Source organism: Gopherus flavomarginatus, chromosome 3 (assembly GCF_025201925.1).
Source record: "Gopherus flavomarginatus isolate rGopFla2 chromosome 3, rGopFla2.mat.asm, whole genome shotgun sequence".
Classification (NCBI taxonomy): domain Eukaryota; kingdom Metazoa; phylum Chordata; order Testudines; family Testudinidae; genus Gopherus; species Gopherus flavomarginatus.
In genome coordinates this window covers 5028772-5045487 of record NC_066619.1, presented here as the reverse complement: position 1 = coordinate 5045487, position 16716 = coordinate 5028772, and the positions used below count along the sequence as shown (strand labels likewise).

The 16716-nt window shown below is 50.0% G+C and overlaps 1 protein-coding gene across 3 annotated transcripts in view; it reads left to right on the top strand.

Annotated features, from left to right (window-relative positions):
• DNAI1 (dynein axonemal intermediate chain 1) overlaps positions 1–16716 on the top strand; it is a 313811-nt gene that overhangs the window by 133611 nt on the left and 163484 nt on the right. For all 3 annotated transcript variants that reach the window (XM_050943574.1, XM_050943576.1, XM_050943575.1), the window contains exon 14: positions 10225–10314. In XM_050943574.1, the coding sequence (XP_050799531.1) occupies positions 10225–10314 (90 nt within the window). The remainder of the gene's footprint in view (positions 1–10224; positions 10315–16716) is intronic.

The following is a 16716-nucleotide window of genomic DNA, read 5'->3' as shown; positions in this document are numbered from 1 at the left end:
GCGGAGCCGAGCGTAATTGGTCACGAAAGTACAGGCCGCCATGTGGCCTAACAGGGTTAGACACGTCCTCACTGACGTCAAGGGGGCTGTCTGTAGCCGTTGCACGATGGCCGACAAGGCCTGGAACCGCTGCAATGGCAGCAAGGCCCTGCCCACAGTGGCGTCCAGGACGGCCCCGATGAATTCCACCCTTTGTGTGGGGGCCAGGGTGGACTTGTCTGTGTTCACCAAGAGGCCCAGAGCGGCGAACATGTCGGTGATCACACGGACATGGCTGCAGACTTGTTGGTGCGACGTGCCTCGAATCAACCAATCGTCCAGATACGGGAACACGTGGATACGACTGCGCCGAAGCTGCGCCACAACAACTGCCATGCATTTCGTAAACACTCTCGGGGCCGTGGACAAGCCAAATGGGAGGACTGCAAATTGGTAATGCAGAGACCCCACAAGGAAGCGAAGGAAACGTCTGTGGGGTGGCCAGATAGCAATGTGAAAATACGCGTCCTGCATGTCGAGGGCGGCGTACCAGTCTCCCGGATCCAGGGATGGGATAATGGTCCCCAAGGAAACCATGCGGAACTTCAACTTCACCAGGTACTTGTTGAGCTCTCGCAGGTCGAGGATGGGCCTGAGGCCTCCCTTGGCCTTGGGGATCAGAAAGTAGCGGGAATAAAACCCCTTGCCTTTCTCGTTCTCCGGCACCGCCTCTATAGCTCCTTTGCCGAGGAGCGTCTGCACCTCCTGCCGAAGGAATTGCTCGTGAGAGGGGTCCCTGAAGAGGGACGAGGAAGGGGGGCGGGGAGGAGGAAATGAAACAAACTGCAGGCGGTATCCCGACTGCACCGTGCGTAAGACCCAGCGGTCTGATGTTATTAGGGACCACGCCGGGAGGAAAAAAGAAAGGCGGTTGGAAAACGGGGGGAAAGGATCCAATGGGGAAACTGTTACTGCGCCCTCGGGCGCACCTTCAAAATGAAGGCTTGGGACCAGGCGGGGGCTTAGAGGAGCCTTGGTTTTGGCCCCCTTGGTTCCCCGAGTGCCTGCGCCTTCCGTTCCTGCCGCGGCGCCTGTTAAGGTCCTGCCGCTGGCGGAACTGGAGATACGGCCTGCGCTGTTGTTGCTGTTGCTGCGGCCGGAAGGGTCTGCGTTGCGTCACTGGAGTGTGCATCCCCAGTGACCTCATGATGACTCGGTTGTCTTTTAGACTCTTGAGTCTAGGGTCTGTCTTATCCGAGAACAGCCCTTGGCCTTCAAAAGGAAGGTCCTGTATTGTGTGCTGGAGCTCCGGCGGAAGGCCGGAAACCTGCAGCCAGGAGAGGCGACGCATTGTTACACCCGACGCGAGGGTACGGGCAGCCGAATCCGCAGCGTCCAGAGAGGCTTGCAAGGACGTGCGTGCGACCTTCTTGCCTTCCTCTAAGATGGCCGCAAACTCCTGACGAGCATCTTGTGGCAACAGCTCCTTGAATTTGTCTGCTGCCACCCAGGAGTTAAAGGCGTATCTGCTTAACAGGGCCTGTTGGTTGGAGACCCTGAGTTGCAGCGCCCCTGCCGAGTACACCTTACGGCCGAGGAGATCCATCCGCCTGGCCTCCCTGGATTTGGGGGCTGGAGCCTCCTGACCATGACGCTCTTTATCATTGACGGATTGGACCACCAGGGAACACGGAGTCGGGTGTACGTGGAGGTACTCGTAGCCCTTAGAAGGAGCCATGTACTTCCTCTCGACGCCCTTCGCAGTGGGAGGAATGGAGGCCGGAGACTGCCAGATGGTGTTGGCGTTGGCCTGGATGGTCCGTATGAACGGCAGGGCGACCCTGGTGGGAGCGTCTGCCGAGAGGATGGTGACAATAGGGTCCTCTACCTCCGAGACCTCCTCGGCTTGTAGACTCAGGTTTTGGGCTACTCGCCGGAGGAGGTCCTGGTGCGCCCTGAGGTCCAGCGGGGGGGGGCTGTTGGAGGAGGTCCCAGCCACCGCTTCATCAGGGGAAGAAGATGAGGAGACCCCCGGCAAGAGGGTGTCTAAAGGGGGGTCTCCCTCGGCCCTCGCCTCTGCCTCAGGAGCCAAAGTGGAGTCCTGGTGCTTGGATCCTTCCTCCCCATCCGGGGAGGGAGGGGGGCGAGACAACGAGGCCTCAGGTGCCCTGCGCTCCGCAGTCGCCGGCCTAGCAGGGAGCTGTTGGGGGCCCTGGGCCTGATGATATGCCCAGGGTGTCCAGAAACCCCATTGCTGTGGGGCTGGGTCCTGCTGTGGAGGCTCGCTGAACAGCGCCGCCTGCCGGTCGGTGCCCAGCGCGTACCCACTGTCCGCCAGCGAAGACACGGACGGCTGCCTAGAGGGCCATGGCGGGGCGGACCCTGGATGGTAAGGGTCCGCGCGGGCCGGCACGGGCGATCGTCTCGGTGCCGGGGACCGGTGCCGGGAGTCGTAACGGTGCCGGGAGCGGGACCGAGTTCTGCCACGGTGCCGGGATCTGGATCGGTACCGGGCGCCGCTTCGGTGCCGGGATCGGGACCTGCCACCGGTTCGGTACCGGGAGGTCGACCGGGACCGGGACCTGCCACCAGCTCGGCGCCGGGAGGTCGACCGGTGCGGCGAACGTCTGGATCGGCTCCTGGACTCGCGGTGCCGGTAACGACGGCTGGAGTCTGACCGCGATCGTCTCGGTGTCGACCGGCGCCGCGAGTGCGACCGGTACCGCTGAGGGGAGCGGTGCCGGGACTGCGAGCGGCGGCGGGATCTGGAGCGACCGTGACGTCGGGACCTGGAGCGAGAACGAGAGTCCCGGGACGGTGCCGACATCATAGGCTTGCCTCTGGACACGACCCGCACCGGAGGTACCGGGGGTGGTAGCTGAGTGGGCTCGGTCATGGCTATGAGGTCCCGTGCCGAGGCGAAGGTCTCTGGTGTAGATGGCACCACTATCTCGACCCCAGATGTCATGGGGGAGCTTGGCGGCACCGGACTCGACGGACCCGCCGGGCCCGGAGTCGACGGTGCCGGCGGCGCCGCGGCCGATGCTGAGGCCGGGCGCTCCACTCGGGTGTGCCTGGCCGGAGTAATGGACTTCGACGGCCTAGGCTCTGTCCCCGGTGCCGGAGAAGGTCGGTGCCGGGGAGTCTTCTCGGTGCCGGTGCGATCCGGTGCCGGCGCCGAGATCACGGCCTGCGAAGCCGCCGGGTCAAGTGCCGCCTCCATGAGGAGAGTCCGGAGCCTTTGATCCCTCTCCTTCTTAGTCCTTGGCTTAAAAGCCTTGCAGATGCGGCACTTGTCGGATCTATGCGATTCCCCCAGGCACTTCAGGCACGCGTCGTGGGGGTCGCTGGTGGGCATAGGCTTCTTGCAGGCCGCACACTGCTTGAAGCCCGGCGAACCAGGCATGAGCCCGGTGCCGGGTGCCGGGAAGGGCTAAGCCCCCGGCGAAAAACTATTTACAACTACTTAACACTTAACTACTACTATCTAACTTAACAGTCTAATTAACAACTACAATAGAGATAACGATAGAAAAACAAGGAGAGCTAGGGACGTGGAGGACAGCTATGCCGCGCTCCACAGTTCCAACGACCGACACGGCGGTAAGAAGGAACTGAGGAGCGGGTGGGCCGGCAGGGATATATATTGGGCGCCATGGCGGCGCCACTCCAGGGGGCGACCTGCCGGCCCACTGGAGTTGCTAGGGTAAAAAGTTTCCGACGAACGTGCACGCGCGGCGCGCACACCTAACTGGAATGGATGTGAGCAATCACTCGAAGAAGAACCAGGTTTCTCTCCAATCTCCCTGATACAGTCTCTTATATGTCCAGAATAGTGAGTACTAGGTAGATAAAGCGAGTTAGGCTTACGTTTGTTTTCTTTATTTGCAAATGTGTATTTGGCTGGAAGGAGTTCAAATTTGTATTTTGCTGAAAGGATTTTAATTTGTACTTGTATACTTAGGTTGGGAGGGTATTCCCAGTGTCTATAGCTGAAAGACCCTGTAACATATTCCATCTTAAATTTACAAAGATAATTTTTACTGTTTTTTCTTTCTTTAATTACAAGCTTTTCTTGTTAAAGAACCTGATTGGTTTTTTTTTTTATTCTGGTGTGAGATCCCAGGGGACTGGGTCTGGATCCACCAGGAAATTGGTGGGGAGAAAGGAAGGAAGGGGGAGAGAAAGGTTAATTTTCTCTCTGTGTTAGGATTACTTTCTCTCTCAGGAAAAGTCTGGGAGGGGGAAAGAGAAGGAGGGGGAAGGTGAATTTTCCTCTCTGTTTTAAGATTCAGGGAGTTTGAATCACAGTGATCTTCCAGGGTAACCCAGGGAGGGGAAGCCTGGGAGAGGCAACGGTGAGGGAAAGGGTTTACTTTCCTTGTGTTAAGATCCAGAGGAACTGGGTCTTGGGGGTCACCGGGCAAGGTTTTGAGGGGGGACCGGAGTGTACCAGGCACTGGAATTCCTGGTTGGTGGCAGCGCTACAAGTACTAAGCTGGTAATTGAGCTTAGAGGAATTCATGCTGGTACCCCATCTTTTGGATGCTAAGGTTCAGAGTGGGGAATTATACCATGACAAAGGGAAAGTTTTAAAAGATATAAAAATGAACCACAAAATCCTTTTAAAGGATGAAAGATTTGGAAAGGTCACAGTACAAATTTCTCCATTTCTTCTTTCTGCCCCAAACCAGACATTGTTTCTATTATGAATTACAGTAAAAATACTTGTGTCCATGTTCGTAAATAAGGAGAAAAGCAATAAATCCTTGATGAAATTTGTACTAAATGGATGTGTTTTTTTACAGCGCCTGGCACAGTGAGCGGCTGGTGCACAACTAGGGCTCCCAGGTGCTACCATAATGCAAATTATAGTGATTTTTAGCTCAGGAGGCAAAATTTTTTGTATTTAGTAGCAAAAAATTGTGCAAACACTTCAGATGTGGTTCTTCCTTGTTACCTACGTTGTAAGTGAACCTTTGTGTATATTATCATGCTGCCAAAATACTGGATCATTATCACATGCTTATATAAGGAATTAAGTTCTCAGCACATACCTTGACACCTTGTGTGCTAGTAAAATGATTGCCATGACACACCCAGCATGGATGCGGCTAATGAAAGGAAGTTTATCTCATGTTCCCAAACCCCCGGTAAGAGGGGACAGACGGGCAATTCTGTTCGAGTATCATGAAGGCTGTAAATGAAACTGGCAAAAGTTTATGGGATTCCGGGAGCAGCAACACCTCCTTCCCCTGCCAAAAACAGTGAAGGTGTTGGAGGGATTGAGTTATGAAGGAAAATTAAAAGAGCTAAGTGCCTAATTCTGCTTTCTAAAATTCAGTGGGAGGGGCTGGTGCTCATCTGAGGACAGAATTTGGCCCTCCATGTGCAGACTTCAGCCCAAGAGTATTCAAAGTGTGCAAATACCAGGGCCGGTGCAATGTTGTATAGGTTGGGGCAAGGGGTTACAGCTTTGAATAATGGAAGGAAATTGTTTGGCTGGTCAGCTCCAGATTGGAACGTGTACTGTGCACACATGGCTAGGACTGCATCTGGAGACTCGGTGAAACTTCAGCTAGTGTGTAATGTGGCTGCTCACTTGCTCGGGCCATGGCTACACTTAAAACACTACAGCAGCACTGCAGCTGCGCCGCTGGAGCACTTCGTTGTAGATACTCACTACAGTATGGGAGGGATTTTCCTGTCACTGTAGTTAATCCACCTCCCCAAGAGGCAATAGTTAGTTAATGGAAGAATTCTTCCGTTGAAATTAGTGCTGCCTATACTGGGAGCTAGGGCATGGTTACACTTGCAGATGTAGAGCGCTGTGAGGTAAACCCACCTTCGGAGAGTACAGTAGGAAAGCGCTGCAGTCTGTCCACACTGACGGCTGCCAGCACACTGGTGTGGCCACATTTGCGGCACTTGCAGCGGCATTGGGAGCGGTGCATTATGGGCAGCGATCCCAGCATGCAAGTGGCTGCAATGTGCTTTTCAAATGGGGGCGGGAGTGGAATGTGACAGGGAGTGTGTTGTGTGTATGTGGGGGGAGAAGTGGGTTTTTGGGGCCTGAGAGCATGTCAGCATGCTGTCTTGTAAGTTCAGACAGCAGTAGATCTCCCCCTCCCCCCCACCTCTCTCTCTCTCACAGCATTCCACACTAATGGCTTGCATGCCAGCTGTCAGAAATGGAGCTTTGAAAGGGCATTTCCACATTCCTACAGGAGTTCAAAACAATGACAAGAGTGGCCACCTGATTTAAGGGGATTATGGGACGTTTTCAGAGGCTGATCAGAGCTCAGTAATGCAACACCCCATTCACACTGATGCCCGTGCGTTGTAGCCAAGGTGCAGCAAACGTTATTCTTCTCGCTGAGGTGGAGTACCAGCAGCGCTGTAGCCGCGGAGTCAGAGCGCTCTACGTGCCTTACCAGTGTAGACGGGGAGTGAGCTATGGTGCCCGCGGCTCCTTTATTGCGCCGTAACTCGCAAGTGTAGCTGAGCCCTTAGGGTAGCTTAACTACATTAAGCCAGTGTAGCTGGGTAGACCTAACTTTTCAGTGTAGACCAGCTTGTCTACACAGGGACACTGATAAAAGTCAATCTGAATTAACTAAAGCTGTGAATTTAAAGTGGATTCATTCAATCCCTGTGTGAGTGCTCTTTTTCAGAATTAAATTGGCCTTAATTTGGTTTAACTAAACTACTTGAAAAGTTAATTCAGGTTAACTTTTCTGAGTAGCCCCATGTAGACAAGTCGTTAGTGCTGATCCTTGTAAGGAGCACAACACATCTGTGCTCTGTATCCATACTTTACATCCAGATACAATTCAAGTTGTTTTTGATCTGTAAATTCTAAATATTTTCTGTCTTGGCTACCTTAGAAACCATTTTCTCCCTGTGTGATCCTGCACCGAGACTCTGGAGTGAACGGCCCTCTTGTTTAGGCAGTAGTACTTTGGTGACATGGTGGCAGGTCTTTTCTATGAGAAGAACTCAACTCAGGATGTTGCTTCCCTGACTTCAGTCTGAGTCAATTAACCTTAAAGGCTTCTCTGTTTCCCCAGGCCTTTGAGGAGGACATGGGCTGAAGAAGGTGTACGTGAGTTAAGGGGTGGGAGGATTACCTCAACGGGTTGGACAAATGAAGAAGAGCTTGTTATATGATGATAAGTTAAAGTTTAGGCTCCATTTTCAAAAGCAGCCTTTAATTTGCGGTATCTCCATTTTAGGTGCCCAACTTTAGATACCTAGGGCCTGATTTTTAAAGCTGTCAGCCACCAGCTGGCCTTGCCACCCCTTCACTAATTCAGAGAACAGCTTAGCAGGTAGCATACGTGAAGCAACCGTTACGGAGAGCATGACAGAGACCGGGTAGAACATACTCTCAATCACACTTCCTGTAACAGTATTGACAATGGATCTGGCTCATCTTCCTTAGCATCAGATGAAGGGATCTGACTAAGGGAGTATCCAGCACTGACAACCATTGTCATCAACATGTGCTGCCCTAGGTAGATGGATCTGAAATGGATGCTCTTAGCAATTTTGATGCATTGCAAAACAGCGCTCTCGGTACGCAGCATTGAAAAGAAGCGACTCTAACGTAATTAGCACTTTTATTTTTGGGTATATCATATTGTGCAATTCCATTTATGCAAGATAGAACAGAGCAGTGCTGGCAAGTACTGCCTGTGACTTGCAATAGTTGCCACTCATACGATAGCCCTTCTGGTCCAAGAGTTATAAGCCTGCTACTCTGTTTTCAATCATTTGTCATGGCCATATAGGGAGCATATCAAAATATGCTGAAATGGATTTCCTCAACTTTCATTTTTAGTTCCTCAGAACAGTGTGTTTTTCACTAGAGGATTAATTTGTCTTCAGTGAGTCTCTTGCTTAGTTTTCATGCTCTATGGGGCTTCACAGTACAAACAACTTTTTTTTATAGGATCAACACTTTTTTCCCCAAGGGAGCAATACCAAAAAACCAAGTACCCATAATTACAATATTGAGAATACAGCTTCCTTTTTGGAAATAGATGCCACATAAATAGATTGTCGTAGATGAAATATTTGGTATGCTCTGCAATAATCCGATTAATTTTTAATGCATGATGTTTAGAGAAATCTTCTGTGGTACTTGGACAGAGACAAATACCCCATTGAAATCATAGGAGCAGTCTTTGTAAGATATTGTGCCCATGCTCTCCTGATCGATGCCCCCAGAACTGTAAATGGGCAGATGTTGTGACAGGTCATCCTTTACTCTTCAGTCTTATTGGATTTCAGGATCAGAAAATTGGATCAATCTTGGTGCTTTTGGTCTCACTGAAATGTCTCATAAATCTCAAAACATTTATCCCTGTTCTAATCTCTGTTGCTGAGCAGTCACATTCAAAAGGCAAATCTTAGGAGGCAGATAAATGCTCTGAAGTAGTAGAGAGAATTTACCCTTTTTATTTATTTATTTATTTATTTGAAGGGTGAAATTTCCTCTAGTGCAAGGCCTAGGCACCCCTTATGCCCCTTGGGTCCCTCTGCACAGGACTGAATCTCATTCCTTGAGTGTAAATGTCCCAATAGACACCACACAGGGCCCCATCCTGTTTTCATTGAAATCTATTGCAATGCTCCTATTGACTTCAACAGGAGCTGCAGCCAGTCCATCAACAGCAATTTATTTATACTCTGGCATCTGATCCCTCCTGCAATACATTGAAAGATGTCTTGATTCTTCAATGTATTTCTTTACTTGCACTTAACGCTTGCAAAGGGGCCCAGGCTCTGAAGTCCTCCCATCCAGGTACAGGTAGAGCAAGGGCAGTAACGCAAGGGAAAGCGCCAGATAAATCAGCTATGGTGTTTGTGCATCATGGGATATTTGAATAATGAACACAGGCTGGTGAGGATGCCAATCCTCCAGCTGTTTTCTGTGAGCTCTTGTGCAGGACCCAGTCTGGTAAGCTTGTTTAGAGCACGCCTATTGGACCAGGCCCAGCAGGTGAGCCGAGCAGAGGCGTGGCTACCTTCTCCTGGACTGTGCATCACTCTGCGGTTTAGCTGCCCAGGTGACTGGTGTGGGGTTTCAGTGTATTTGCACAGAAGCAGAAACATAGGCATTTGCAGAACCTTTACTGCAAACATTCAGGCAATAAGGGAGTTTAGACACCTACAGTGTTTGGGGGCAGCTGAGAGGGGGTTTTGTGGGGACTGATTCAGGGATTTAGGCACCTGAAGTGGCAATTAGGTGCCTAACTCCTTTTGTGAATCTAGTGCTAGAATTTTTCCACAATTGTGATCGTGTTCAAAACCCACTGCTGGTAGGTGCTGTAGAGACGTGGACAGCACAGGCCATATCCTGGTGAGCCTATAAGCAAAGTCCCTGATTGTTCAAGCAGCATTAAAACACCAGCGCTTTCTTACCAATCCCTTAGGCCCCCATCCTGCAGTTTGAGCTGTACAGGCGGATGCTTGCCTCCCATTGACTTCAGCTGGATTCTGTGGGTGTGTAAAAGATTGCCCAAATGGAGTGCCATTGAAATCAATAGAGCCTCACATGAGTGCAGGGCTCTGTCTGCATGGATTGGATTGCAGGGTCAATGCACTGCAGAGGGGGAGAGTGGCAGAGGGTTTCAGTATGTGGAAGAACCTCTTGTGTCTCACTTCTGTGGCAAGTCTGATCTGGGATGACTAGAATCTACCTCTGATATCACAGCTGGAAAGAACTAGCCACAAGAGTGCCAGAAAGAGGGGCTGATAAGAAGGTTGAAATACTGTATGATGTTGGCTGCTTATAAAACTGTCTAGGAAAAACAGGTGAATGTGAATAGGACCAAAGTCCATGCCATCAGGCTCCCTTTAATGTCTTCAGCCCCTAGTCAGCTGCAAGAGGGGGTGCCAGTGGGGGTAGTGCTAAATGTGGAGTGCTTCAACTGAAAGGAAACTCATTCATTTATGGGGGGAAGGATAGCTTAGTGATTTCAGCCTTGGCCTGCTAAACCCAGGGTTGTGAGTTCAGTCCTTGAGGGGGCCACTTAGGGATCTAAGGCAAAAATCAATACTTGGTCCTGCTAGTGAAGGCAGGGGGCTGGACTCAATGACCTTTCAGGGTTCTATCCAGTTATGTGAGATAGGTATATCTCCATATGATTTGAAACCTCCATCTTACCAACTGCCCTGTAGTTATCCCCTGCTGAGTGCTTCCATGCCAACAATGAGTGTTGTGTTTGCCCTTTTTAGGTCAAATGGCAGAAGAATGACCTGGACAATAATTTGAACTTCTTCTCCATCTCTTCAGATGGGCGGATAGTATCATGGACTTTAGTTAAGGTAAATGTTATGTTTTGATAATTTCTCCCTTGCCTAATTGAAGCAAATTATTTACAAAGTTCAAAAGTAATAATATCAAGTGCACTAATGACCTCAGCCACCTTGCCTCTCATTATTATATCTTTTATTGGCTCAACTTCTGTTGGGAAGGCCCAGCCCTGAAGAAGAGCTCTGCATAGGTTGAAAACTTCTCTCTCGCCAACAGAAGTTGGTCCAAGGAAAGATATTACCTCCCCCACCTTTTGTCTTTCATGTCCTGAGACCAACCCAGCTTCATGAACACTGCAAACAACAGTGTTATAATAATGAGTTAGGCATGAAAAGAAGAGGTTGTTAATGATCAACAGTTCTAATATGAGTCTTTAAAACTTGTCATTGGGTTTTAGTATTAAACTACTTGAAGTGAACAGGGACAACCCACACCTCTTTGAGCACCAAACCCTTGGTCCTGCATGCAGCACTGGTAAGCAGGCTGTGTGCGGATCAGTGGGCTCTCAGTGGGAACCGTTGTCTTCCACCAGGTTGCTTTGAAGTTGCCGGAATCCAGTGTGATTCATTGCACAGAACATCTACCATTAATGCGAGAGCTGACTGTAGAATGGACCTCTTCCTATTTTTCCCTCCACTACCAAAAAAATCACCCTTTTAGGAAATGGTTAACTAAAGAGGTCAGATTTGTGAAATCCAGGAAGTGATTGGGAAGGCTTCAACTTGCTCAGCAATTCAACTAACTTTTGCTTTTGAGGGTGCAACTTAGGAAAATTGGTTTGGCAGTTTGTCCCAAAACCACCATACCCCTTCTTTTCTTGTTGCCACTAAATAAAAAATGGCTTCTTGCTTGAGGATTTCAGCGTCCTTTATTTCACAATCAACTGGATAACCTTAAGATACATAGAAGCTTAAAGCTCTGAGTAAGGGTCAGCAATCTCTGGCACGCGGCTCACCAGGGTAAGCACCCTGGCAGGCCGAGCCAGTTTGTTTACCTGCTGCATTGGCAGGTTCGGCCGATTGCGGCTCCCACTGGCTGCGGTTCACTGTCCCAGGCCATTGGGGGCAGTGGGAAGCGGTGCGGGCGAGGGATGTGCTGGCTGTGACTTCCCGCCACCCCTATTGGCCTGGGACGGCGAACTGTGGCCACTGTGGTCACGCGGCAGATAAACAAACTGGCCTGGCTCACCAGGGTGCTTATCCTGGCGAGCTGCGTGCCAGAGGTTGCCGACACCTGCTCTAGAGCTACATCCTCAGGGAAGCAAAGAAATTTCTTTATAAGGGGTTCTCCTGTTGGTGTAGGTAATCCATCACCCTGACAGGTGGTAGGTAGATTGACAGAAGAATTCCATTTCAGAGTATTTATTTGCCTCATCTCTCTCATGTTGATGGAGTTGGGCACAGTAATAGCACTGTCAGTTAGAAATAGACAAAATCACTATGGCAAACTTCATGAAACATCAGAACATGTGTTTCATGACGGTGTTTCCCGTAATCCTAGCCTGTCTCTGGAATACTGAGCCACTAGGCAGCTCTACTTTGTCCCTGAAATGTTGTGCAAAAGGTCTGCAGTTAGATCAGTGGGTTTCACTGGCTTGGACCTTATCATTCCCTACCAGAAGCAACAGTTGTGGGAATGACAGCACAGCTCTGATTGGCTAGTTGATGCAGTCTGATTAAGGTCCAGGACTAGGAGTTCAGTTCCCAGCTCTGATACAGACTTCCTGTGTGAACTTGGTCCACATTACTCAACTGCTCTGCACCTCATCTGTAAAATGGGGATAATGGTACTTCCTTCCCTTAGGGGAAGTATTAGAGGCTCACTTCACTAATGCTTGTGATGTGCTCTGAGATTATTAAATTAACATACAACTATTGTCTGGTATCCCTGGAAGTGCATTGGACAGCGATTGTCAACAATTTCTTTTCCCTGTGGAATTTCTGAATGGCTTATGCAATAAACAAGCCCCAGGAATGTATTGTTAGGGACCACACGTCTCAAACCTCAATCCATAGGGTGCTTAAGAGCTAGTAAGTTCCAACTTGCCACCCCATGATGGGCTAATAATCACCAAAACTAGAAGCTTGACTTCAACCTATGACTTCAGTCCTGGGATTTCATTGGTGGAGCTCTGAGGGTTCTGATTGGTTCCTTGCTTCTATTTAAAGCAAGCACAGGAACAGGAAGTTGTCCATGCATCTAGGTTCACCCTGCTTAGGACTGCTACCCTTGCACTACATGCTGCTACTGCCTAATTCTGATTTCCTGACCCTTCCTGACACCTGACTCAGTCTGACCTCTGGCCTGTCTTGAACTCTGATCTCCTAGTATCTCACTCAGCCTGTCTCCTGACCCCTTCTCCAACCACTAGGTCAGACTACCAACATTCTGGTCAGGACCGTATGCATGGACCACTTAGCTCACAGGAGTGATCCTGGAGCCAGTCATGGCAGAATGGACCTGGCTAACCCTTCAGGAGCACGAGGCCCACATGAGTAGTACAACCAAGCCCTGCAGGCCCAGGTCATCAGGCTGACCTCGCATAACCAGCTGTTGCTAGAGCAAGTCAGACAGTTGCATGCTGAAAAAGTTGCACTCCAGACATGGCTTGCACAGCCCTGTTACACGATGCATCTGCCAGAAAAGTTTGATGCTAATTACCAACGATGCCAGGGTTTTATAAACCAGTGCTACCTCCTGTTCATGATGCCATTCTCAGTTCTATACTATTATAGAAAGGTGATTCTGGTTATCAGCTTGCTGTCTAGGCAAGCATTACACTGGACCTCCCCCTACTAGGCATGCGACAGCCCAGCACTGTCGAACTGGGAAGTCTTCCTCCAAACCATGTCAGTGCTATTTGACAGCGTCCCAAACCCAGTATGGCAACTATGAATATCTGGTAATGCCCTTTGGGCTGACCAATGCCTCGGCCACCTTACAACATAAATGATGAGTTCTGAGACATGTTGGACCAGTGCATAATAGTTTACCTAGATGACATATTGGTCTTCTCTGATGATGCAGAACAGCGTACCACTCCCATCGAAATGGTGCTGGATTGCTTACGGCAGCCTAGCCTTTATGACGAGCTCAAGAAGTATGCTTTCAGTTAGGCCTCCACAGAGTTCTTCGGCTTTGTCTTATCCCCAGAAAGGATCCAGATGGACCCACACAAGCTCCAAGCTGTTCATGATTGGCCAGTTCCCCACTCTGTATGTGACCTGCAACGCTTCCTGAGGTACATCAATTTTTTCAAAACAAATGGAGCCCCCTCACTGCTCTCCTTTGGAAATATGCCCTATTCTATTAGTCTTCTAGTGCTAGCATGCATTAAATCAGCTGAAACTTCCCTTCACTACTGGACCCATATTGGCTCATCCAGACATCATACGAGCCTTCATTGTAGAAGCTGATGCTTCCAGCATGTTGACTGCGGCTGTCCTCTCCAAATGATTTGGTCCCAAACAAGCATTACACCTGTGCACTGACGCTCACCTCCACAGAGTTAAGCTATGAAATCCTGGCTAAGGAACTTCTGGTGATTAAAAAAAACTCTGTTGCAGAATTGTGTCACTGCTTCGAAGGAGCTCACCGCCAGGTCCAGGTATTCGCTGATCACAAAAATACAAAGTACCTCCATGGGGCAAAGGCCTTAAACCAGCGACAGCTTCCGTGAGCCCTGTTTTTCCTCATGATTTGATTTTTGTCATCACATATGGCCACAAAACCAAAAACATCAAGGCTGATGCCCTGTCCCAAAGATATGGTATCAATCCAGAAGCCCCCACCCAGGGACCAACCCTCATTCTCAAATCCCATAACTTTCTTGTCTTAGCTGTTCACCAGAATGTGCTCATATTGATACACTCTGCCTCAGGAATTCTGCCTGATGAACAAGTCATTATCAATAAGCAACTGCATGAGTCCCAGGAAGGGATCACATACATGAGGGACTGCATTTATGTTCCCCTGGGACCTGCAAATGTTACAGTCCTGCAGCTATTCCACGACTTTCCTCTAGGAGGACACTTTTAGGGCTTTAAGACCGAATGATTAATATCCCACCTTTTTAGTGGCCCATGGTGTTCCCCATGATACAATCATTCATTGCCGCCCGTGCCAGCACACCATACCACAAGCCCTGCAGTCTCCTCCAGCCCTTGGACACCCCATCTAAACCCTGTGCAGCTACCTTATTGTAGAATTACCAGAATTACTGTACAGATTTACAACAGTTTTGACAGAAGTGGGCTACTTTGCCAAAATGGCCCACTTCATACCCTGCACAGGCTTCTTTCTGCTGCAGAGACAGCCCAGCTATGGATTAGTGATCCCATTCGCCTCCGCAGCCTTTCAGAGCACATCACCTCCCACCAAGGGTGTCAGTTCATGGCCTGGTTCTGGCGCAAGGCCTTGTGCCCGCTGGTGGTCTGCACATGTCTTTTCTCCACTTACCATCCCCAGTCAAAGGGCCAACCAAATCCTCAAGCAGTATCTGCGACATTACATCACTCAGCACCAGGATGATTGGTCCTCACATCTCCCTTACACAGAGGTTGCGTAGACACATGGTCTGCATTGTTGTAGGGTCAAAGCTTTTTTACCAGCTATGCATATCACCCCCGATTCCACCTGCAGTAACCCCCAATTACCCAGCTGTCTCAGCCTAGTAAAGAGGATTTGTCGGGCCCAGAAACAAGTGAAAGAATAGCTGGTCAAAGCAAGAGCAGACTGTATGCAGACCAGTACTGATACCAAGGGCCCACCTGATCAGTGGGACAAAAGGTCTGGTTCTCCACGGAGCACATCCACATGGACAGATCTGCTCTCAAGCTGGACTTTTGGTTCCCTGGCACTTTTAGGATCCCGTGACATGTTAATCCAGTCACATTTGTATTTCAACTACTTCGCTTTCTGAAGATTCATCTGGTGTTTCGTGTATTGCTTTTGAAATGTACAAGGAAAAACCTTTCCCTCCCAGGACCCAGCCATCTCTTCCACCAGTACAGGTACAGGGCCACAAGGAATACGTAGTTCTCAGAATGCCCAGGCCATGAAATCTAAACATTGCATGAAAACATCCAACCTCAGGCCCTGGTGCTCACTAATTTAATCTGTAATTCCTTGTTCTTTTTATCACCACCCCCCTGCAATGTATTCTCATTCATTACGAGTTCCCATTATGCAGAAATACACTAATTCCTGAATAGACTAACAGATTGTTACACTATCTCATTGTTTCATTATTATTTTTTCTTTCCTTGTATTCCTGCCATCTGTCTGTCTGTATCATGTGTTGTCTCTCCTCTTATACCCAGATTGTTCCTGCCCTAAAGAGCTTGCAGTCTTTTTGTTCTGTATTGGTACAGAACACAGTGTGGTCCTGTCTATTATTAGAGCTCCTAAATGTTATGATAATACAAACAAAAATATACATAGCATTTATTTCTGAGGGGGGAACTCCTATCTGTGTGTTGCTGACACTTGATTCTCAAACAGTGACGTTAAGCTGCACGTTACCTAGATGGAAACAGGGACATTTTAAAAAATAGGCAAGGTCCTAACAGAGCCGGATTAACCCTTTGTGGGCCTTGTGCCAAACATATTTGTGGGCCCCCATGGAGGCAATGGAGCATGATGGGGGGAGCTCTGTCCCCGGAGCGAGGGGCCAGCCAGGGCAATGGGGCATGGCATGGTGAGGGTAGCCCCGCTCAGTGCAAGGACACTGTTTACAAACTGGCAGTCACCAGATCGATGCACACTGGCCTGCCCAGCCCTGTGCTGTCAGCGTGCCCCTACCCCTCAGGGGCAGGACCATGCCTCACCACCCAATGCCTTCACCCAACATCCCCTTACCCCATATGCCCAGTGCCCCACAGACTCCCCCACCACAAATGCACAGCATCCTGCACCCCCATCCCTGCCTAGCGCCCTCTGTCCAAACCCCACCACAGCTGCCCAGCACCTGAAACAGAACCTCCACTCCCTAGTATCCTAACACACACAAACCTCCCCCACTGCCCAGTTCCTCCTGCCCCCTCACAGACCCACTGCCCCACACCTTGCCCTGCTCTGCACTCACTGGCCCTGCTGAGCCATCACAGAGCAGGGATCCGTGCTCAGAGCACAGTTCTAGGAGGCAGGACAGCTGAAGCCCAGGAGCACAGAGCAGCTCCATCTCCCGGGGTCCCACTCATCCCTGCCTGCCTGGCCCTGGTGGTGCCCACGGCGAGGAGGCGTTTCCTTGCAGGGGCAGGGGAGGGATGACAGCCACCAACTTCCCCAACCTGCTACTTCTGCAGAGCGTCAGTAGAGGCGAGCCCCACCCCCAGGGAGCCCGAAGCAGACGGGCCTGGAGAGACAGGCTAAGGGCTCCTCTCCACCCCCATCACTGGCAGGCCACCATCAAC